The sequence below is a fragment of the Vulpes vulpes genome, chromosome 10 (genome assembly GCF_048418805.1).
Source record: "Vulpes vulpes isolate BD-2025 chromosome 10, VulVul3, whole genome shotgun sequence".
In the NCBI taxonomy this organism is placed as follows: Eukaryota; Metazoa; Chordata; class Mammalia; order Carnivora; family Canidae; genus Vulpes; species Vulpes vulpes.
Genome location: NC_132789.1, coordinates 53,582,699 through 53,604,922, shown reverse-complemented (window position 1 = coordinate 53,604,922; position 22,224 = coordinate 53,582,699). Strand labels below are relative to the sequence as shown.

At 53.4% G+C, this 22,224-nt stretch overlaps 1 protein-coding gene across 8 annotated transcripts in view; it reads left to right on the top strand.

Annotated features, from left to right (window-relative positions):
- RNF220 (ring finger protein 220) overlaps positions 1–22,224 on the top strand; it is a 283,082-nt gene that overhangs the window by 240,245 nt on the left and 20,613 nt on the right. For all 8 annotated transcript variants that reach the window (XM_072724189.1, XM_072724187.1, XM_072724190.1 and 5 more), the window contains 3 exons: positions 7,517–7,649; positions 15,511–15,556; positions 18,940–19,041. In XM_072724189.1, the coding sequence (XP_072580290.1) occupies positions 7,517–7,649; positions 15,511–15,556; positions 18,940–19,041 (281 nt within the window). The remainder of the gene's footprint in view (positions 1–7,516; positions 7,650–15,510; positions 15,557–18,939; positions 19,042–22,224) is intronic.

Genomic DNA, 22,224 nt, shown 5'->3' with positions numbered 1-22,224 from the left:
AAAGTCCTGCAGGATCTGGCCTCTCTCTCTCATTATATCTCAACACTCTGGCCCTCACTCACTCTGCTGCAGTCACCCTGGACATTTTTCAGTTCTTCAGTTGGGCTTTCTCCCCTTCTCTACCTTCAAACATGCTATGTGTGCCTAGAGCAATCATCACCTGACTGGTTCCCACTCATCCTTCACACCTTTGCTTGAATGTCATTTCCTTCACCTCCCAGGCCAACGGATATACTCCCACAGTTCCACATACTTTCCTTTTTCTAAAACCTCTCCAGAGATGTTTGTATGATGTCCCTATCTGTAGTTGGTTCCTAAGCTCCTTGAGGACAGAAGAGTGTACCTGTTTTGTTTATTTTTGCGTGGCATCCCTACGATAGCAGACCCATTGTCAATATCCAGTTGACATTAGTTGAATGTCAACTAGGACGCAACTACTGAATTATTGCCTAGGTGAGTGGATAGGTGGGTAAGTAGCTGGGTATTGTCCAGTGGTTAGGAACACTAGCTTTGGAGTCAGACAGACCTGAATTTAAATCCTGCTCTGGATCTAACTGTTGCTTCATTGTTCCAAACCCCATTTTCCTCATCAGCGTGATTGCAGGAATAGTATCTGTATCACAGGACTGTTGTAAAGATGAAATGAGATAAAATATACACATTAAGCCTACAGCCTGGCATACAGTAACACCCAATGGTCATTAATACACAGACAGTGAATAAATGGTTAGATGGACAGACAGATGGATATATTTGCATACAAACCAATCAAGAGATATATGGGGATGGATGGAAGAAGGACCTCCATGGAGGCCGGAAGGGCCAGGGCCAGGGTACGTACTGAATGATACACAGTCTTACCTATGTGTCAATGTCTCGAGTTCTATAATTTGCAGGGAAGGAGGCCAGATCCAGGGCAAGGACAGGCTGGTGTCAGAAGGGGACAGATACAAGCACAAACAACTGTGATGATGATCACAAAAACAGATGATGACTCATCACTTTGTGCAGAGCCCTGGTTTAACTGAATCCTCACAAAAGTCCTGGGAGTTAGATATCATTATACCTGTGTCACACAAAGAGTGTGTGACACACACTTAAGCTCAGAAGTGTTAAGTGATTTGTCCAAGGTCTCAGGGCCAGTAAGAGACAACTCTGTTGAATTCTGCTTAAAGGTTCCTCTGTGTCTTGGTCACCAGGAAATGGAAGCCCTTCTATGCAGGGGGGAGTTCAGGGAAGGGAAGGGTGGAGCACACGTGTGTGTACACACAAACACACATGTACACACATACCTCCTCTTAAAGGGGCCAGCTTCCTTTGCCATGTGTCATTAGCGGTACCCTCGCCCTCATGTTAACCCTCCTGCTTCTTTCTTAAATCAGACACCGGGTGGTCAAGCCCCGCCTCTTGTGGTCTGTAGAGAAAAGATCATGAAGATGGGACTTGCTGCTTGAACAGAGAGGCAAGAATGGAACCTGTGGGCAACAGAACTAGGACACAACCAAACAGGCCAAGCCACAGAAGCAATCCCATGACAGGGTGTTGCAGGGTGGGTTGTGGGTTAGTGACCTAGGAAGGGAGGGCTTTTCCTCCGAATGAGCCCCCATCCTCCAGCGTGTGCACGGGCCTCACCGGGAAAGATGGCAGAGGAGGAGCAGCTCTGTGGGCCCTCGAGTGGCCTGCTCCCAGTGGTCAGCACTTCCCAACAGACGGGGGCAGCAGAGGGCTGATGTGGGACGCCAGGTGCCTGAGGCCCAAGGCCTGAGGGCGGGACTGCTGGGAGCCTGGGCCCCCCCCACACACACACACCAAAGAAGAGGGCTACTTGGCTTGACCCCTGTGCTCTCCTCAGCGTGCCTCTCGGGCCTCGAGGCCTCTCAGCCCCCAGTTGGCCACTTCTTGGCAGAGCCTCACCAGCTGGGTGGGGACCTTGTGAGGTCACACAGCTCGGGGGAGCTTGACCCCATAATCCCCTCCCTTTGAGCTGGTGGCACCCTAGGGAGGGCTAAGGACCCGGTGAGGTCCTCTGAGCCAGCCCTCCTCCTGCTCGGGGTACCCAGTCCTCCTCCTCGGGGTACCTGGTCCTCTTGCTCGGGGTACCCAATGCTCCTCCTCCTCGGGGTAGCTGGTGCTCCTCTTCCTCGGGGTACCCAGTGCTCCTCCTTGGGATACCTGGTCCTCCTCCTCAGGGTGCCCGGTGCTCCTCCTGGGGATGCTCGGTGCTCCTGCTCGGGGTACCCGGTGCTCCTGCTCGGGGGTACGCAGTGCTCCTCCTTGGGATGCCCAGTGCTCCTCCTGGGGGGTGCCCGGTGCTCCTCCTGGGGGGGTGCCTGGTGCTCCTCCTGGGGGGTGCCTGGTGCTCCTCCTGGGGCGTCCGGTGCTCCCGCTCGGGTACCTGCGGCGGGCGGGCGCGAGCGAGGGGGGGCGGCGCGGTAATGAATGTGGACGCGAGGCGGAATGAGCGATCCATCTTTGCGTGGGAGGCGGGGGCTGCGGGCGTCCCCCCCACACACTCACACACTCAATCAGGCGCTGTCAGACCTCGGGCCGCCTGGCATTTTGGTGAAGAATCTCTCAGCTAAAAATTGTTGTCAGTCCCATTTCCTCGTTATCAGTGCGAGGGCCGAGGCAGCGCCCGGGGATTAGCAGGAGCGGCGCGCCCGCACCGCCAGCCGCGCCGATAACACTGGGCCTCCCGCCTCACCTCCCCCATTCATCATCTTTAGCACTGACAGCCCGTCCCAGTCCCTGTCCCCGGTCCCTCGTGCTTCTCACGTCCCCAACTAGGCTGCTAGGCCTGCCTTCTGACCTCCCCGTGGAGCCTGGCCTTGAAGAGGGGCCCGATGGAGCCGAGGCCCAGTGACCCAGGCCCACCTGTGGCCCAGGGCCTGGCTGCTGGGGTGCGGGGAGGGGGCAGGGGCGGGAATGAGGGATGTTCCAGAAGGAGATGCTTTCTGACAGTCTGCCTGGGCGGCCTACTTGTGAGGCTGGCGTTGGCGTTGGAGAAGGGCCTCCTTCGTGGATGGGCAGCTGAACTAGGGCTTCCCAGAGGCCTCTCCAGCCTGAGGAGAACTCTCAGGTTCTGGGACCTCTGGAAGAGAAGGGCTAGGATGCCCACTCCCAGGCCTAAGGAGAGATGGGGGTTGAGGACTTGGTTCCCACCCCCGCAAGACCACAGCCCCCTCCTCTTGGCCATTCCCAGCGGTTTTATGGCCCGTTTTATGGCCGCTGTAATGGCCCAGGTCAAAAGCTTCAGGGAGCTGTATTCTGGGAATTATGCAAACGAGGAGCAGGCCCAGGGCCAGAGTATGGATTTTGTCATTAAACCTGGGCAGGCCATGTCGTTAGTGCAGTAAAACCCACGTCATGACCACAGGTCTCAATATAAAATTATAGAGAACACAGCGGGGGAGGGAAAGCAGGGGGCCCATGGCCAGGCTGACACCTGCCACTCTAACCCCTGAGAAAACGGGGGTGGGATGGAGGGCATAGGCTCAGGGTTCCTCTGCTGATCCCTGTCAATGGTATTCCTAAAACTGGGGCCAGGAAGAGGACCCATTGTCCCGATAGGGAAACTGAGGCCAAGCTCAGAAAAGTGGATCTCTGTGGCACCAAAGCAGATGAACTGAGAACAAGTGTATAGGAATGCTGATTTGAGGTCCCAGCCTTGGAGGAAAGACCCTGGGCTCTAGGAATCCCTAAGAACCAGAGTTGGGGTCCCAGCCTAAAAGGGCACAAACCCTGATATTTCTACCTCAGCTCAGCCCCTGTGCCCTGGATCCTCCTCTTTCTCAGGTCTCCTCCCTTACCATTTCCCTCAGTGATGCCCCAAGCCCTGCCTCAATGATCTGTTTCAACAGCCCTGTCAACTCTCCCTTATTCACCCTCATGCCTTCCATCAGGCCCTGCCTCCCCCCCACCCCAGGCCCCACCAACCATCCTCTGGCCTCCACCCTGGAGCCCCCATTCGAACCTCCCTCAGCCCTGGCTGCACTGAATGAACCCGTGGACCTTACTTTGGCTTTCCCATTACTTTGTGACCTCCTTCAGGCCAAGAATGTGTTCATTCTCTCTGAATTCCAAATTCTCCCAGAATAATACCTGAAGTTAAATAATTGTTTAAAAAATGTTTGCTGAGTGGATAAATAAATGAAGGATTGAGATCATGAGCTGGATACAGGGGTCACTATCCAATTTGGAGCCTCAGTTTCCCCATCTGTAAAACAAAGGTAGTGGCCTGCAGAATGTCTAGGGTCTCACTCACCTTGCAGAGTCCCTGGCTAAATGAAGTTTGAGGCGGAGCTGAGACTAGAATCTTCATCTCCCATCTTCCAGACCAGGCCACATCTGCTTCTTTTACTCAGAGCTGCCTTCCAGCTGTCCTCTGAGCATCTGAGGTATAGCCACCAAAGCACATGATCCAGTGGGGCCCCTTCCCCTCTCAGAGAGCTGACCACACAGACTCGAGCTACACCTATCCCACCCTGCACACACAAAGCTTCCACGGTGGGCATCCCAGCTCTGCGAAGATCATCTGGCTTCTAGGACAATCTGCGATTTGTTCCTACCCCCTCTCCCTTCCTCTTTTCTTCTCCTTCGCTTCATTACTGCACATCTAGTCCACGCCGGGTGTGTTTTCAATTGTCTATAAAGTTGGATAAGAAATGGCCTCTGCCTACAAGAAACTCACAACTCATTTGTCTGCTCCTGTTCTCTGCCTGAAACACATCTGAAGTGCAACTTAAATTTCATTTCTTTGGTTAAGACTTCCCTTTTTTCACTCCTCAAAATGTACACCCAGAATAAACTACTCCCTCCTCTGAGTGCTCAGATGACTCAGTCTGGGCATCCAGGAGAGCTGTGACCAACGTCAGCCTTGTGTCAAGGGGAAGTGGGTTCTTGTGCTCAGCCTGACCTGGGAGCTCCCTCAGACATGGAGTTGCCAGAGTTAGCAAATAAAAATATAAGACCGGGGATCCCTGGGTGGCTCAGTGGTTTGGCACCTTCCTTTGGCCCAGGGCATGTTCCTGGAGTCCTGGGATCGAGTCCTGCGTCGGGCTCCCGGCATGGAGCCTGCTTCTCCCTCTGCCTGTGCCTCTGCCTCTCTCTCTCTCTCTCTATGTCTATCATGAATAAATAAATAAATAAATAAATAAATCTTTAAAAAATAAATAAATAAATAAATAAAATAGAAGACCTCCAGGTCAATTTGACTTTTAGAAAAATAATGATAACTTTTAGCATAAGTACGTACCATGCAATATTTGGGACATACTTATACTTAAAAAGTATTTGTCGCTTACCTGAAATTCAAACATAACCGAGTGGGGATCCCTGGGTGGCGCAGCGGTTTGGCGCCTGCCTTTGGCCCAGGGCGCGGTCCTGGAGACCCAGGATCGAATCCCACGTTGGGCTCCCGGTGCATGGAGCCTGCTTCTCCCTCTGCCTGTGTCTCTGCCTCTCTCTCTCTGTGTGTGACTATCATAAATAAGTAAAAAGAAAAATTAAAAAAAATAAAAAAAACAAATGTAACCGAGTAACTTTATTTTTTAATATTGTATTTATTTATTTGAGAGAAAGAGAGAGAGAGAAAGCACAGAGGGAGAGGGAGAAACAGATTCCCTCCTGAGCAGAGAGCCCAACATAGGGCTCGATTCCAGGACTCTGAGATCATGACCCAAGCCGAAGGCAGATGCTGAACCAACTGAGCCACCCAGGTGCCGCATAATATATTTAATCTGAGCATCTTATATTTAATCTGGCAACCCAACTCAACCACCTCCGTCATTACTGGCAGGGCCTTTATCTCTCTGAAAGCTAATTGTGACCCTCCCTGGGCAAAAGTGGGAAGAAGAAGCAGGGAGGAAAAGTTTGGCTAAAGCTAAAGAAGTCTTTCTACAGTCAGCATTTACATGGATAGGCAAGGATGTTTCTGAACGAATAGGCCTCTTCAGCCCCACACCTTAAGCAGAGGGTAGAGGAGCAGTGGGTAGAGAGAGTAACAAAGGAGAGGGTTTAGGGTCCCCCAAGAGGTATGCAACCTTCAGCCTCCTTTCTAGAATAGTATGCTCTGGATACCATCAGCGATAGAGACAGTGACAGAATTGGGACAGAGTTTAGGTTCCCAGCTGGCCCCCAAGCCAGCACAATACCCACTTGTATTCCCATACAATTTGAAGGGTATTTTAGAGGGGGAAACCCAAAATCTGTTAGGCTTACAAGAGGCCAATGAGGTTATCCATGTGAGAGGTAGTGAGACCCAAATGGGAAGAGTATAGATTCCAGGAATACTGAGGAAGCAGAACAGACAGGATCTGGTAGTTAAATGAACGTGGGAGGGACAGTAGGCAAGGGCAAGGGCTTCGGGGGAGGCAAAGTTTCCAGGCCTGGGTGACTGGGTGAGTGCTGGTGTCATTTACTAAGACGGGTGGTGCTACAGGGGGAGCAGTTTTGCAAGGGGTGAGGAAACTGAAGGGGGATCCCTGGGTGGCTCAGCGGTTTAGCGCCTGCCTTTGGCCCAGGGTGTGATCCTGGAGTCCCCAGATCGAGTCCCGCGTCAGGCTCCCGGAATGGAGCCTGCTTCTCCCTCTGCCTGTGTCTCTGCCCCTCTCTCTCTATCATGAATAAATAAATAAATCTTTAAAAAAAGAAAGAAAGAAAGAAAGAAAGAAAGAAAGAAAGAAAGAAAGAAAGAGAGAGAAGAATTTGTTTTTGGCTCATCGAGTTTCAGATTCTTGGGGGACATGCAGGCACTGATGTCCATTAGGCGCTTGGTCCAGGGGCCGAGAGAATCAGGGAGGGATCTGGGGCAGAGACACAGATTATGGAGTCTACAGGGCACAGATGGGAGTTAGGGCCACAGAAGGAAGATCGTCCTGCATGCAGAATAGGGAAAGAAGAGGCTCCGAGCAGAGTCCTGGGAAGGTGAGGAACTGCTCGAGAACACTACCCCCAAAAGTCACATGGGTCCTTTTTGCTCCTTCCCACTCTACTGTGAGGGCCTCGAGGGCAGGAACTAGATCCGATTGTATTCTGTGGTCCCACAGTTCTGCACCGGGGCTGATTCAGAGGAGACCCCAGACAACGTTTGTTGAATGACTGCAGGAATGAATCCCCTTTCTCCCTCTTTTCTTCCTTCTCCATATTTGGAGAATATGAAAGCCAGTGAAGAAAGGAGAGACAGAGGGGGCACTGGATATTCTGGGTGATGGTATGATTAAACCAAGACCTTCACTAACCTGTATGAAATGAAGCGATCCAGGTTGGATTGCACGGAGCATTCACTGTGTCCCGATAGATTTCCCAGAGGAGCAGACAGCTGAGGAGGTGGCAGTTGGGGCCCCGAGCCACAAAGTAGAGTGAATGGTCAGGGTCTCCAAGACCCTCAGGCTCAACCCTCCTCTAGGCCAGGAAGCCCTGGGACGCAGCAGGCTTGGATTGCAGGATCGGGACGCTGGGTTTCCATCCACAGACTTAGCCCAGCTTATCTGTCTGTCTCTTCTTCTTCCCTCCCCAGGTAAGAAAAAGGCAGCAGCATTGTTTGACAGCCAGGCCCCTATTTGCCCCATCTGCCAGGTCCTGCTAAGGCCAAGTGAGTTGCAGGAGCATATGGAGCAAGAACTGGAACAGCTGGCCCAGCTGCCTGCCAGGTAAGCCACCCGAGGGGGGAGCCTGCCTGCCAGAGGATTCCGCTCAGGGTTCTAGACACCAGGCCCCAGGAACAGCCGCCTGGCCCACTCCCCAGTCTCTAGGTAGAAGGCAAGGCCCCCCTGTTACTCTCCTCTACTCTCCTTTCAGTCCTCGGATCCACCAGCTGAATGGTGATGCCTTTTCCCTTCTTGATGTATTTTCGGAGATTGGGAAGAGAGTGGTCCCCTCTTCAGGCCTCAGCCTCAAAAGGGCACAAGATGAGCTGGAAAGGGATGAGCCACTGCCCCACGGGCCTTGCACGGCCATGCTAAGCCTCAGGGTAGGGTAACAGAAGCAGGGACCGGGCCTGGCAGCCTGACCAGAGAAGTGCGGCCTCGTGCTGCCATCGAGGGAAGTAAGCCCTACCTTCTCTGTGAATCTCAGGGTCTGAAAGGTGACAACGATCAAGGATGTGCTCAGGCGTGTCCCCTAACCCCCTGCTCTCCCCTACCTTCTTCCTCCCTGCCTGAAGGACCAGGTGAAGCCTCTCAGAGGGTCTTATAGAGGAGCCAGGTTATCAAAGGAACAGAGCAAGGGTGTGACAAATTTCCCCAAAATCTTAGTGATTTAAAGCAGCCATTTCACTGTACTCGTGGAATCTGTGGGTTCAGGAATTCAGACAGGCTTGTGTCTGCTCTGGGATCCTGGGGCCCCAGCTAGGAAGACTCAATGGCTGGGAACCAGGGTCATCTGGAGCCCTCTTCACTCACTTGTCTGATGACTGATTCTGGCTGTCCGCTGGGACCTCAGCTGTGGCTGTGACCGAAGTACCTACACTTGGTTTCTCCGGGAGGCCTGAGGTCTCTCCTAGCTGGGCAGTCTCCGGGTGGTTGCACATTCTCTACATGACAGCTTAGGGCACTAAAGCAAACGGTCCAGCCGACCAGATGGATTCTGGATCACCTTTTACAAAAGTCTAGCCTCAAAAGTCACTTAAAGCCACTTCTGCTGTTCTCTATTGGTCGAGGCAATATCAGTCCAGCCGGACTGAAGGGAAGCAGACACACACCCCACCTCTTGATGGGAGGGTGGCAAGGTCGTATGATAGGAGAACATGTGGGATAGGAGACATGGTTGCAGCCACATCTGGGACATTTGTCTGCCAGAGGGGGACAGCCTGCACCACCACTCCCAGCTCCACCCCATCCCTTGTTCAATCCAAGTCATCAGACTTGACTGATCTTCCTTCTACCTTCTCACCTAATCCCCCTTGCGGGGTGCAGAGACCCGAAGGTGAACCAGAACTGGTCCCACCCCAGAAGCTCCCTGCATGGGAGTAAGGGGGGTGCAGCCACAGAAACTGTGAGGGGTAGAGGCTGCTCTACGGGAAGAACTATGGGGCGTGGAGAAAGCACCAACCCTAGCACAGAGCAGAGGAGGCCTCCTAGGGGAGGGGCAGCCTGAGCTGAGTTTTAAAGGAAGAAGTATTAGTTATCTATTGCTGTGTTACAAATTATCCTCAAACCTAGTGGCTTGAAACAACAAACATTTATTATCTACAGTGTCTATGGACCATCAATTCAGGAACAGCTTAGTTGGGTAGCTGTGGGTCGTCGTGGCTTCTGGCTCAGTCTCTCGTGAGGCTGCAGTTCAGGTGTCAGCCAAGGCTGCAGTCGCCTGGTTTGATGCAGGGACTTTGGGAGCCATTCCCAAGAAGGCTCCTCCACACGTGGGTGTCTCCAGAGGACAGCTTGAGTTTCCCGAGGACATGGCTGCTGACTTCCCACAGAGGAAGTGATCCCAGAGAGAGGCCAGGGAGGAAGCCACAATGCCTTACATGATCTAGTCTCAGAAGTCATACTCTATTGCTTCCAGTGTATTCTATTCCCTTTATTAGAAGCAAGTCACCAAGTCCAGCCCCGACCCCAGAGAGGAGAACTAAAGTCTATTAACTCTCCTTCTTAACAGGAGGAATATCAAAGAATTTGTGAGAATACTTAAAACTACCACAGCAAACTGTACAAATGATAAAAATAATAATCCGGTTTGAAAACTTGCTGTATGCCAAGTACTTTACATGCCATTAATCTATGTAACCTTCCCAACAACCATCTAGGGTTGTTGGTGATAATAACTCCATTTTACAGATGGGGAAACTGAGGAACAGAGGGGCTAGGTGACTTTTCTAAGGTTGCACAGCCTGTAAAGTGGTAAGGATAAGATTCCAATCCAAGCGCTCTGACTGTAGTGCCATGCTTTTATGCTTTTTAACCAATTCCCAGCATACACACACACAGCCCTGAACCCCCAAACCTACACACCTGGGACTAGCCTAGAACCAGCAAAGCGTCAGAAATGCCCTTCCGCAGCTGAGGCCCACTCGGTGGCCGTCTGGAGGGTCTCCGAGTAATTTGCTTCCCGCAGAGGGACTTCCCCTGAGTAAGAACAGAGCATAGAGACAGAGGTACGTGGGGGGACCTGCGGCGCCCTGTAAAAGCCGGGGACCCCTAAGGATCTGGCAAATGGGGGCCCAAGCTCTCTCTTGCGGCCTCGTCAGGGGCGGCCCCACCCCTGCACCGCCCGGGGCATCACATCTACCTGCAGACGCGCCCCGCACCCACACCCCCAACCCGCCCCTACGCTTTTTCGGGGCACCCCCTCCCCCCCCGCCCCGGCCGTCTCCCCACCCCCCACGCCCTCCCCCCGCCCCTCCCGGCCGCGCCCTGCGTCCCCCACCTCTGTGCCCCTCACGTGCGGGCCCGGCGCTGCACCCCTAACCCCTGGCACGCCCCCCCACCCGGTGTCTGACAGCCGGACAGCGGGATCTGCACAGCAAGTGAAATTCCCGTCGGATCGATAAAGCCGAAGCGCTGGCGGCGACCGGTCGATGGTTTTATCTGTCTCGGCCCCGCCGCGCCCGGCGCGCTGACAGTCCGACCGGCCGGCAAAGGCGTTCAAGGGCAGCCGCGCCCCCGCGCCCCCGCGCCCCCGCGCCCCCGCGCCCGCGCCCCCCTGCACCCCGCCCCGCCCTGCGGGCCGGACCGGCCGCCGCCGCCCTCGTGATTTATCTGGATTTTTAATTGGAAAAAATTTGCGAATTAATTGATTTCAGGAACTTGCCAATTAACATTGTAATTGGGTGCGTGATAAATTCCCGAGGAGCGTGTCAGCTCCCTCCGGGCGGGACGGCCTGGCCCCGCCGCCCTTGCCCCGCCCCTGCCGGGCCTCGGAGCGGGGAGGCGGGGAGGGGGGCCGCCCCTGGGCTCCCGGGCTCCTCCGTCCTCCCTCCCAGCCACCGGCTCCCGGAGCTGAACGGGACCTCCAACCGGCCATTTCACAGATGGGGAAACTGAGTCCTGCAGGAGGGCGGAGCTTGCGTGTGCCTGGGCGTCCCCCACCCACGGCAGGCGGCCGGAGCCCTCCTCCCGGGCTCTCCAATCTCTCCTTTCCCTCCCGCCTCCTGGCCCTTCTCCTCTTCTCTCCCGCGGCCCCCTTCCTTCTCTTACCCCGCCTTTGCCTCTCTTCCCCCACCCCTGCGGGCTGGGGAGTCTGTGGGTGCTGCTGCAGGGGCCTCTCCACCACCTGGGACGCCGCCCTCCCCCCGAAGTTCTTCAGAATGGGCCTGGTTGTTATGTGTGCCTCTGGCCTCCCTTAGCACAGAGCGGCAACCTCCCCCCAACCCCCACCCCCTGACCAACACCATCCCCCCACCCAGCAGGCTGTTACTTCAGACACACCTGAGGGCTCACCCAGAGAAGCAGGGACCTCTCTCACTCCCAAACGAAAGCTGGCTGGTTTTCACAGACAGGCAAACGTGTACATGACATACAGGCACATGCACACCCCCACATTCCAACACACGTAGATAGGCACACACATGCACCCTGAAAGAACCGCTTCCCACCCGTGCTCATTCCCACAGGTACATGGGCGCACAGACACCTACAAGGAGAAGACTCAAAACTCCTGCTGACAAGGCACTTACTTAGACTTTTCAAAGTACTTTTATTTTTTATGTTTTTAAGATTTTATTTATTTATTCATGAGAGAGAGAGAGGCAGAGTCACAGGCAGAGGGAGAAGCAGGCTCCGTGTAGGGAGCCCGATGTGGGACTCGATCCCAGGACCCCAGGATCACGACCCTGGCGAAAGGCAGACGCTCAACCGCTGAGCCACCCGGACGCCCCTCAAAGAAAGTACTTTTACACTTGGGATAAGAGGCTGTGCCCACGCAGGCTCCTTCACCCCAGCCTCCCCTTTCTCAGTCCTGTCTAGGAGCACAAACGGACCCCAGGACTCAGCTAGTTAGAACAAGGAGGGCAAAGTTAGACTAAGGGCAGACTGTAGGGGGCTCCCAGGGCTGGAGGGTTGTCCTGGATGCAGTGGGGGTGTTAGAAGATTGCTGAGCTGCCAAGAAACTTGACCAGATTGCAGACCTGTAGGAGAATCACTCCGGAGGCCAGCGTGGAGCGTGAATCGGGGAGAGAAGCAGGAAGGCAAGTGAGGAGGTTGGGCAGGGCCGAGGGACAGATGACGAACTGACCCACTGACCTGGGACAATGGCAGTGGCAATGGGAACAGGGAAGAGGGAATGATGAGAGACTGGTGGAGGAAGAAGCAGGAGGAGGTAGCTGATTACTCACAGGGTACTCACTAGGAAGCGCTTCCCGACCTGGGTGACCTGAAGGCTGATGGTGGCAGAGAAGCAAGTTTCCGAGGAAAGGAGGAGACAATGGACAGGGCTCTGCTAAGCCTAAGATGTCTCTGGGATGGTGATGGGGTGGAGACTGGATGTGTGCAAAGGCCTGAGCCCAGGGACCTCTTCTGGGAGGCTTCTGGCCTCTAGGATGGGAAGCCAGCTCTCTGGTCAGTGCTTTCAAAGTGCTGAGAGGAGCCACAGGGAGGCTGGGTGACTCTAGAAAGGCGGGGTATGGAGATGGCAGTGCCCCCACCCCCACTTAAGCCTTATTTAAGGCCGGCCTCGGTGTTTGGTTGGGTAATGAACTAGATAAACAATTCCCCAAATAGATTAAAACGAAGTGTAACTTACAAAGGCGGCTGGTGATGATGGTTTATTCCCGGGCAGCACACCATTTCTTTATTTCCAAGGATAATTCAGTGTAAATCACCTTAATTAAAAGTGTCAGCCCAGCCCATGAATATTGTACTTAGGAACGCGTTTCCTGGGTCCCAGTTATAATTTAAAACCCATGGATCACTAGGCAGCGAGTGACTGAAAAGGGAGGAAATCGTTGGGGGTGGGCTGTGGAAACAGGGAGGGATGGAAAGCAGAGGAGTGGATGGGCTGGGCAGGAGCCATCTGCCTGTAGCTCTGGGGCTCGGACCTCTCCTTCCCGAGGCAGGCTTTTCACCAGCCTCCTGTGCCTGGGGCACCAAGCACACTTGGGATGATTGGAAGAAAGGGGGGGCACTTGCGCACAGAGAGGGAAGGAGCCTGAGGCAGTACCAGTCCAACCTGAGGGAAAGGGAAGAGAATTGGCAAAAGGGAGAGGTTGGATGTTCTCCCCCTAGATGTCCTCATTTCTGCTCACCAGCAGAGGAAACTAAAGCCCAGAGTCAGTGGGATGCTCCCCAAAGTGGAGAGAGCAAAAGAACTCCAAGCTCCGTCCTCCATCCTAAGCCCCTGAGTATCTTTAGAGAAGCAGTGTGAGCAATAGAAAAGCAGGGCTTCGGACTTGGTGCGGCAGGAACTCAAATCCCAAACCCTACATGGACTGTGTCAACAGAGAGGTGTCATTTACCTCTGTTAGGCAACTTTGTAAAGTTTTTGGTGAAGCTCAAAAGCAGAACACATATAAAGTCCCTGGCCCACAGCTGCCCACAGCTGCCAGACCCATCACATGTGGTGGGCATGATCGTGGTTCACCCTTTCCTTTTCTGTCCCAACCTGATCCTGTTCAGACAAAGCTCAGACCTCAGGCCAGGGAGTCCAGTGAGAACATTGTCACAAGGTAGATGCTTCATTTCTGTACCTGTCCAGACACAGGTGTAGTGGGATGTCGGTCCTTGTGGACTGAAGGGATGCTAAAAGGAATCAAGTCACCAACTAGTTGCTCCTCGAGGGCGCCCAGTTTCCTCTCTGTGTCCCCATTGCCTAGATCAGGGCCTGGCAGGGCACAGGAATACAGGAACTGTTCAGGAACCAAATGGAACTGAATAGAAACCTAGTCTGGCTGTCCTCCCCAGTGTGTGATGGCCACACTGTGTGATCAGACAGGCGGACAGCTCTGTTTTTACACTCAGACCTTGGCCTCAACCCTGCTGCTCAGCCTGGTGGCCCCTGCACTGTGATGCGTGTGTCTGTGTGGGTGTGTGTCCATATGTGTCTGCATGTGTGGACGCCTGAGTATCTGGCTGTGTTTCAGTGCATGTGGGTATCTGTATCTATGCATGCATTTATGTGGATGTTGGGGCCTGAGCAGCTCTTCACCCACATCTGGGTGACCGTTGTGAACGTGTCTTTATTTACAACACGTTTGAGCCTCTGGCTGTGACCACATGTGTCAGAGTGACTGTTGACAGAATTATGGACCATGGGTATGTATTTGCCTTTACACCAGGGTTCCTCAACCTCAGCACCCTTGACATTTGGGGCCAGATAATTCTTCGTTGTGAGGGGCTACCCCATACATGGTAGGATGGCTAATATCCCCTATCTACCAGGTGCCAGTAGCAAACTCCCTGCCCCCGGTCATAATGATCAGAAAGGTCTCCAGTGGCCACAGGTCCCCTGGGCTACAACGACTGCTTTATCTGAATCTGCCTAAAAGCCTTTGCTCACATACTGGGTGTGTCTGTGTCTGCCTCTGTGGGTGCTCCCTGTGCATTTGCCCTGTGACTCCGTGGGTGCTCCGTGCATCCTGCCTTGGGTGTGTCGATGTGTCTTTTGTGCCTTACGGGTCTCTCTGTGGGTATGCCCGGCCTGCAGGGCTCGTCATGCCCGGCCTGCAGGGCTCGTCTGTGCAGGGGCCTGTGTGAACGGGCTGTGTCTGCCTCCTGCATGGCTCAGCCAGTGCCTCTGTGTGCACGTATCTGTATGTGTGTGTGAGTGCACATGCGTGAATGTGTGAGCACAGATGTGGTGAGCACAGTGGGGGCAGCAGGGAGGGAGGGACAGGAACAGGGATATTAATGTTTCTGAAGTGGATCTGATTTGATACGTCTTGTTCCATTGTCAGCATCTGTTTAGCAGGGATTTGTAATACTTTGTGGCTCTGGATCACTCATGCTTAGCGCGGGATGTGGCCTTGCATACCAATTTTGTTATTAAACACAGTCCTCGCCTCCCCCACAGCCCATCCATCACCTCCCGCCCCCGCCCCCGCCTGCTCTGAGCCGCCCACCATATTTCAGGGCCCAGCTCCAGCCCGCCTGCCGTGCCCAATGCCGGAGGGCCTGGGGCTGACAAATTGAATCAGGGGGAGATCATTCCTGGCCTAACGCAGTTTGCAGCGTGTTGGAGGGAGAATTGACAAGAGCCATGTCAGCTCCATCACCCCAATCCCATAGGAGCTAAGAGCAGGCTGGGGACAGGAGGTGGAGGGAAGGGGGCATCCAGGACAAGCAAAATCCTCAGGGCTGATACCAGGAGTCAGGTAAAGCCCCCTACTCAGTGCACGAGGGAGCCCTCCATGCCTAGTGTCTCCGTCCCCTTCCCAGAGGCCAGCTCTGGCCACTGGTCACTGATGGAGGCTGAGCTAGTCAGGGCCAGCAGGGGTTGAATGGCCTTGGTGGAGCTTGGCTGAACGGGACTGGGCTAACTTGGCTGTGCCTTCTCTTTTTGGGGTCTTCTTGCTATTCTTCTCTTGCATGCCCTGGGCAGCAAGTGGGATGGTCACCCTGTTCTCTTCTTTCTTGGCAGCAAGAATTCCCTTCTGAAGGATGCCATGGCTCCAGGCACCCCCAAGGTAGGTGGACAATTGTGTTTTCCTCCTACGCATCCTAACCTAGGCCTAGATTCCCCTTGAGGAAAAGGAGCTCTTCCTGGACCCCCCACCCCCAGCTGTCTCCAGGGTTTGATCATCAGCCTGAGGCTTAGGGCTGCCCTGTGTGCTTGAGAGTGTGTGCGTGTGTGTGTGCATGTGTGTGTGTAGTCTGAGTGTGAGCCAGAGTATGTTCATCTGACTTCTTCCCCTTCCAGTCAGGACAGGGGGCAAAGCTAAGAATGATCTGGGGGCAAGGGGAACTCAGACACCAAGACCCAAAGGAGGAAAGGGAGCTGTAACACGTAAAGAAAAATATGGAAGAGCAGGTCAAGACATATAGGGCACAGGCCTTAGAAGCCAGACTGTGGTGTGTGGGTGTGCGTGTGTGTGCACTTTGTCCTGAGGGCAGCAGGGAGACAGGGAGGATGTTGGGCTTCTCTGGGGAGATAGTCTGCCCCCTCTAAACAGATACTATGGGAGAGAGGTTTGAGAGCATCAGATGGAGAAAGGAAAAATGAAGGGCATGTAGCTGGCTAGAAGGAGGAGCCAGAGAGGTCTTAGCACAATGACACATGATTTGTACCAAGCACTCCCATAGATGGCCACAGAGGAAGATGGTACTGCTTCCCCGAAGGTGGTGATTTTGAGGGAGTGGGGACCTGGGGAGGAGAACTAAACCCTACTGAGTGTCCCCTTCCTCACCCTCCGTAAGGCAATATCCTTTCTTAAAAGTTCTCACATGACTTGCAAAGGCAGGAATCTCTGGCCCTTTTTCCAGGGAGTGAGAAGTGAGTGTTAAAGCTTCAGAAATGGATGGAATCAATCAGGAGGAGAGCCCAGAGAAATCAGAGCAAAAGCCAAGAAGAGATTCTGGGGACCCCTGCACTGGGAAGTCAAGATAAGGCACAGGTACCAGGAAAGGGGCAGAGGAGAAACAGTCACAAGTTAGGAAGGGCACAGGAGAGCATGGTGCCCTAGGGGAGACTCCTAGGGCAGAAAAGTTCTAAAACCTATGGAGTGGCCAGCAGTCAGAGAGAGAAAGTCTGGAGAAGGGGATCACTGTATTGAGAAGCCTGGAAGGCACTGGTGACATCTGAGAGGGCAGCTTGGAGGAAAGGAGCCAGAGGGATAATATTACCTCCAGGGGTTGGCCCAAGTCTCCTGGAGGCCTTAGTAAGGGTGAGTGGATTTTGCACCTTCACTCAGGACATCACTCAACACAGAAAGCTGGACAGAGGAGGGGCAGAGACAGATGCAGGCCCTGCCCAAGGAAGCAAAGCCCTCCCGCCCCAAAGAGAAAAGGTGGGGGCTGCCGCACAGCTGTGGACCTTACAGGTTGGGGAGCCACACTCGGAGGTTGGCCTGGCCCCAAAGCATTCGGTGCATGTGGTCAAGCTGCCAGGTCAGCCACCATAGCTGCTGACACCTGACACCTGAGCACGTCTGTCAGGACTAGGGAGTGGACCCCAGTGAGGCCTGTGCTCGAAGGATAAACACAGATACAACCCACGTCCATACCTAGTCCCGTGCAAATGCAGGTGCACGCACGCTGAGGTCAGAATACTGACACAGGAAGTCTTAAAACATGCGTGGATCTTGCAACTACCGACACAGGCATGTGGATAATCAGACTCCCAGGCAAGGGCCCCCAACCGCTCCTAGATTCATGCTCATGCCCCCGAAGCTGACCATCTCAGGGTCTGTCCCCCTGCCTGTAGCTGAGGCTTTAGGGAAGCAGGTCATGGGTGGAAGAGGCGTGAGGCAGAAGGTTCAAGCCAGAGACTGAGAGGACAGGGAGGAGGAGGGAGGGGGGAGGAGGAGAGGGCGAGGGGGCCTTAGACAAGATTGATGGCCTCATTGCCATTAAGAAAAAAATTAGCCGGTGGCGGCTATCATATTAAAGGGTGAAGAAGCCGTGAATTATTTTCTTAAAGATCTTATCGCTTACAATGATAATTTTACCTTCCAAAAGGCCACTTTTAATGAGGCGAAGAGCCAGGCAAAAAGTCATGATTTAATGCCGGGATTTTTTTTTCAAAACACATTTTACTGCTTTTTGGTCCATGTTTAAAAAGCGCCAGTGACCTTTTTTTATTCTGCTTGCCCCAGGTATAATGCTGGGGCCTCCCAGGGCTTCTAACCTAGAGAGAATGAGAGAGAGAGAGAAAGCACACAAGAGCGAGCTCTCTCATGGTGGGGGGGCAGGGACCCCACATTGTTTCCCCTCCTCAGCGTCCTCCCTGGGACCAGCGGAGAGGGACCTTGCCTGGAAGCCCACCTCACTGTGCCCTGGGCCTGGCGGGGTGAAGAAAGGGCTCCAAGTTGCAGGCCCTTCCCAGCTCTTGCCTCCACCTGCTCCCTGCTCCGGGGGAGAGGCTGAGTCAGGGAGCCCTGCCAGACCAGCAGCTGCCCCTCCCCTCCCAGGGCCCTTGCCTGAGGATGTGCAAGCTTGGCCACCGCATGCGGGTCACATCCTAAGGCTCGGTCGGAGATGAAGGATAAATGGCTGCTCCATCTTTCCCAAATTGCTTTCTTTGGGCTGTCACTGGCGATTTGGCATGGTTTCTAGGCTGGGGAGGCCTCCTAGGGAATTGTACGCTTCCGGCTCAGGGCTGTGCAGGCTGGAGAGGATGGGGGAAGGAAGTGGGGATTGCTTTCAGGCCTCCAGGCCCCCCGTTTGCAGCTGAACAGGCCTTGGCAAGAGCCAGCAAGTGCAGGCTGAACGTGCCATGTGGTATTTAGAATTGTGGCGCTCGCACACAATGTAAAGCAGACAGTTTATTAATCTAAACTGCAGGCGCATGTAGGAGAGGCCGCGCAGGATTGACGTGGGGGGGGTTAGTTCCGCCGGGGTTCTTACTGGGGTCACTGCCGCAGCGTGGGGATAAATGGACCCAGCGTACATCCCGAGCTGCATGCAGGAAACTCATACATACTATTTAATTTACTGTCTCCCTAGCAGGGCTGCCGCCAGTCTGTATTAGGGGCAGGCAGGGCAGTGGGTATGTGGCCTTACTCCCCAGCCCTTCAGGGGGGTCCCAGAGTCTCTGTCTGCTAAGGGAGAACAAAGCCCACCGGGAGGGGGCAGGGAGTCCTGCCTCCCATGGGGCAGAGGTCACAGGGGGTCTGAGAGGTTTTGACACTCTTGGGAGGTCCCTACCCATTCCTAGAATCAAGCCATCCTCTCCCATGGCCACACCGCCAGGGCCCCAGAGACTGCCTCCCGAGGCGCAAGAGTGGTGGAGGACATGCCCTCTGCCTTCCTCTTTGCCCCCTCCCCAAAGCTCCGTTGGACTGGAAACTCTAGGGGGCTGGACTGCAGGTCTCATTTGGCCTGAGGAGACATGTCCTCTTTCTTCTTCCAGTCCCTGTTGTTGTCTGCTTCCATCAAGAGAGAAGGAGAGTCTCCAACAGCGTCACCACACTCCTCTGCCACCGACGACCTGCACCACTCAGACAGATACCAGGTGAGGGAGGGGTGGGTGGGCAGCAGAGGGAAGCTCACACGCTGAAAGCTTAGAGGGGCTTACCTGGTGCTAACTCGTCCCTTCCTCATGGCAGGTGTGTGTGTGTAGAGAAACCTGAGCTGTACTTAGTTCTCTCTGGGTCCCCCAAGTGAACCCAGACACAGGTGTCAGGGAATGGGCCTCAACGGACGGGTTTTAAGGAGTGATGCCAAGGTCACCTGGGTTCGGGCAGCCTCTGAGCACCTCTGAAGCACCCATTCATCAAGAGAGATCCTATGTGGTTTGGTTTCATGAGGGACCCAGAGACATAGTCCTAAATCCCCTGAAGACTTCAGACTTCAAGACCAGGATCCTTTGAGCAAATAACTACTCAATCTGGCCAGACCTTGGTATCAGACCCAGAGAGAGAAACAGGCAGACAGGAAGGGAGTAATCACACAATCCTAAAAGATCATAGCAAGAGGGGGCCTACGGGTAACATCCTAGCTCTATATGGATCTCCTCTGTGATAGGAAAGGGAAAGAACTCCCCCAGGAGCTTCTGAGGAGAGGCAAAGTCCTGCCCTTGGGAGCCTTGGTCAGATGGAAGAAAACAGGGCCCTGCTCCAAGAAACATTTGTCTAAATGGCAGTGGGGCTTCTCAGGGACCCCAGTGTGAAAGGAGAAAACAGCTCTGACTTGGAAACCCTAGTCTGACATGCAAAGACAAGGCAGCAGGGCTCATAATCCTAGATAGGAGGCCTGGGTCACTGCTGGCACACAGGAAGCCTCTGTTGGAATCAGAGGTGTTCTCCTTGGACCCCCCGTCCTCCCAACTGATACAGCCTGACATCATTGTGCAGAGTTTAGAGAAGGGAGTGGACAGCAGCCTCCACGGGCACCTCCTGTGCTGGATGCCTCTATAGGGGACCCAAACTCTACATGGGACCCAAAGCCCTAGCCCTGGGGAGGGAGCCCCACCCTCATAGACCTTGGTTCAAGAGAGGCAGCCCAGTCCAGCCCCTGGGGAACACAGCTCTCACCCAGACAACCCTAGTATAAGTGGAGAAATGACCCAACCTAATCTCCCTAATCTGACAGGGAGACAAGGCTCTGTACCAGAGAGTTCCACTCCAAAGGGATGGACAGAGCCCTGCCCTTAGGGGTCATCCTGCCTCCCTGTCTACTTCAGTCATGGCGTTCAGCCTCAGCACCCGCCGAACTAGGAAAAGAACTGCCATCAGGCATAGGCATGGCACTAAGGTCTTCTGTGATTTAGGTTCAATCCGTATTTCCAGCTTCTATCCCTAATACTGCCCTCCGTGAGTCCTGTGGGCTATCCTCACAGAATTTTTTTTTAATTTTTTATTTTATTTTATTTTTTTATTTTTTTCTTTATTTATTTATGATAGTCATCACAGAGAGAGAGAGAGAGAGAGGCAGAGACACAGGCAGAGGGAGAAGCAGGCTCCATGCAGGGAGCCTGACGTGGGACTTGATCCCGGGTCTCCAGGATCAGGCCCTGGTCCAAAGGCAGGCGCTAAACCGCTGAGCCACCCAGGCTGCCCCACATCACATTTCTATTTACCCTTCAAAATCCTACCCAAAACCTGTCTCCCCTAGGAAGCCTTTCTGGATTAGCTAGCTACCCTCTTCTCATGACCCCGGTATGTCCCTATGATTGCTCTTATCATCCTATATTGATCACCTATTTAGCTATATTTCCATTATTCGCTGACGTATAACAAGCCATCCCAAAATGTAGTGGCTTAACACAATTTATTATTTCTCATGAATTTATTGGTTGACTGGGCCTTTGTTCATTCATGCAGTTCATTCAGCTGGAGGACTGACTACTAGGCTGAAAAGCCTCGCATTCTGGGAGATCAGGGTGCCTTGGTTCTCTTTCATGTGGCCTCCTATCCTCCAGTAGATCAGATCAGCTTCTTTACTTGGCAGCCTCAGGGCAGTGTCACACCAAGAGGGTGAAGGCCGAAACTGCAAAGCCTCTTGAGGCCCAGACGCTGGAACTCACGCATCACTTGGCAAAACAAGTCGCAAAGCTAACCCATAATCAAGGGATGAGGAAATGCAGCTCTTGACAGAAGGAGCTGCACAGAAGTGTGGCCACATTTAATCTATCACAGTGAGCATGACTGTTTCACGACACTGGGAGTTTCTCCAAGGCAAGGACCTTGTCTCATCCTTCTTTACTCCCTTCCTGTACTCAAACGTGCTTAGCCCAGTGTTCTTGTCTTCAAGGGGTTAGATTTGCAAATAAATAATTATAGCCCAGTATTTTAAGTGCTATGACAGTTATAAATAAGTTTCTGTGACCACACAGTGTAAAGAGGGGCAAATCAGAGCAAGCTTCATGGAGGAGGTAACAACTGAACAGGGCTTCAGAGGACAAGTTGGAGTTCACTTTGGTGGACAAAGAAGAAAATATGTCATTTCAGGGCAATCCTGTGTGCAAAGGACATTGAGGTGTAACACAGAAGGATGTATTTGGGGACCTGCTGGCAGTTCAGTTTTGTTAGTGTGTAAAACACACAGGGAATTGGTAAGGGGTGAAGCTGAAAGTAGTACCCCAGGGGCTAGCTGGGTATCCCAACCCCCGATCTTTGTACAATGCCTGGCATGTACTAGTTGATCGGTTAAGTTTGATTTTTTTTTTTTTTTTTTTTAATCATCAAACTAGATTTTGAAAGTGGGGGTAGTGGTTCCTGGTTTGGATTCCCATTTACTTAGCTTCTGCTGGGTTACCTAACCCCCTTAACCATGACCTCATTTTACCTTCATAGCAACTGTGCATGCTAGGATTCACTGCCCCCAATTCACTGCTAAGGAAACAGGCCTAGAGAGGGGATACGGCTTTTTTGGGAACATGTAAATTAGGAGTAACAGAGTCAGAATTTGAACTGGAATCTGTCTGGCCCTGAATCCTAGATTGTTTCCCAGCTCTGCACCGGGCTCAAGGGCTTCCCTCATAAACACCCTTCTCCCCTTCCCACTGGTATCTCTTGCAATGCTTAGACCCTGTGCTGGGTGACTAGATAGAGATGACCCTACCCCCAGTAGAAGGGACACACATGCAAACAATCACAATATTCAAGACCAGAGGGAAGCCAGGGATGGGGAAAACTCGGGGGAGTTTTCAACCTTTGGGGAAAAGCGAAGCCTTCCCGGAGTCCTAAAGGGATGA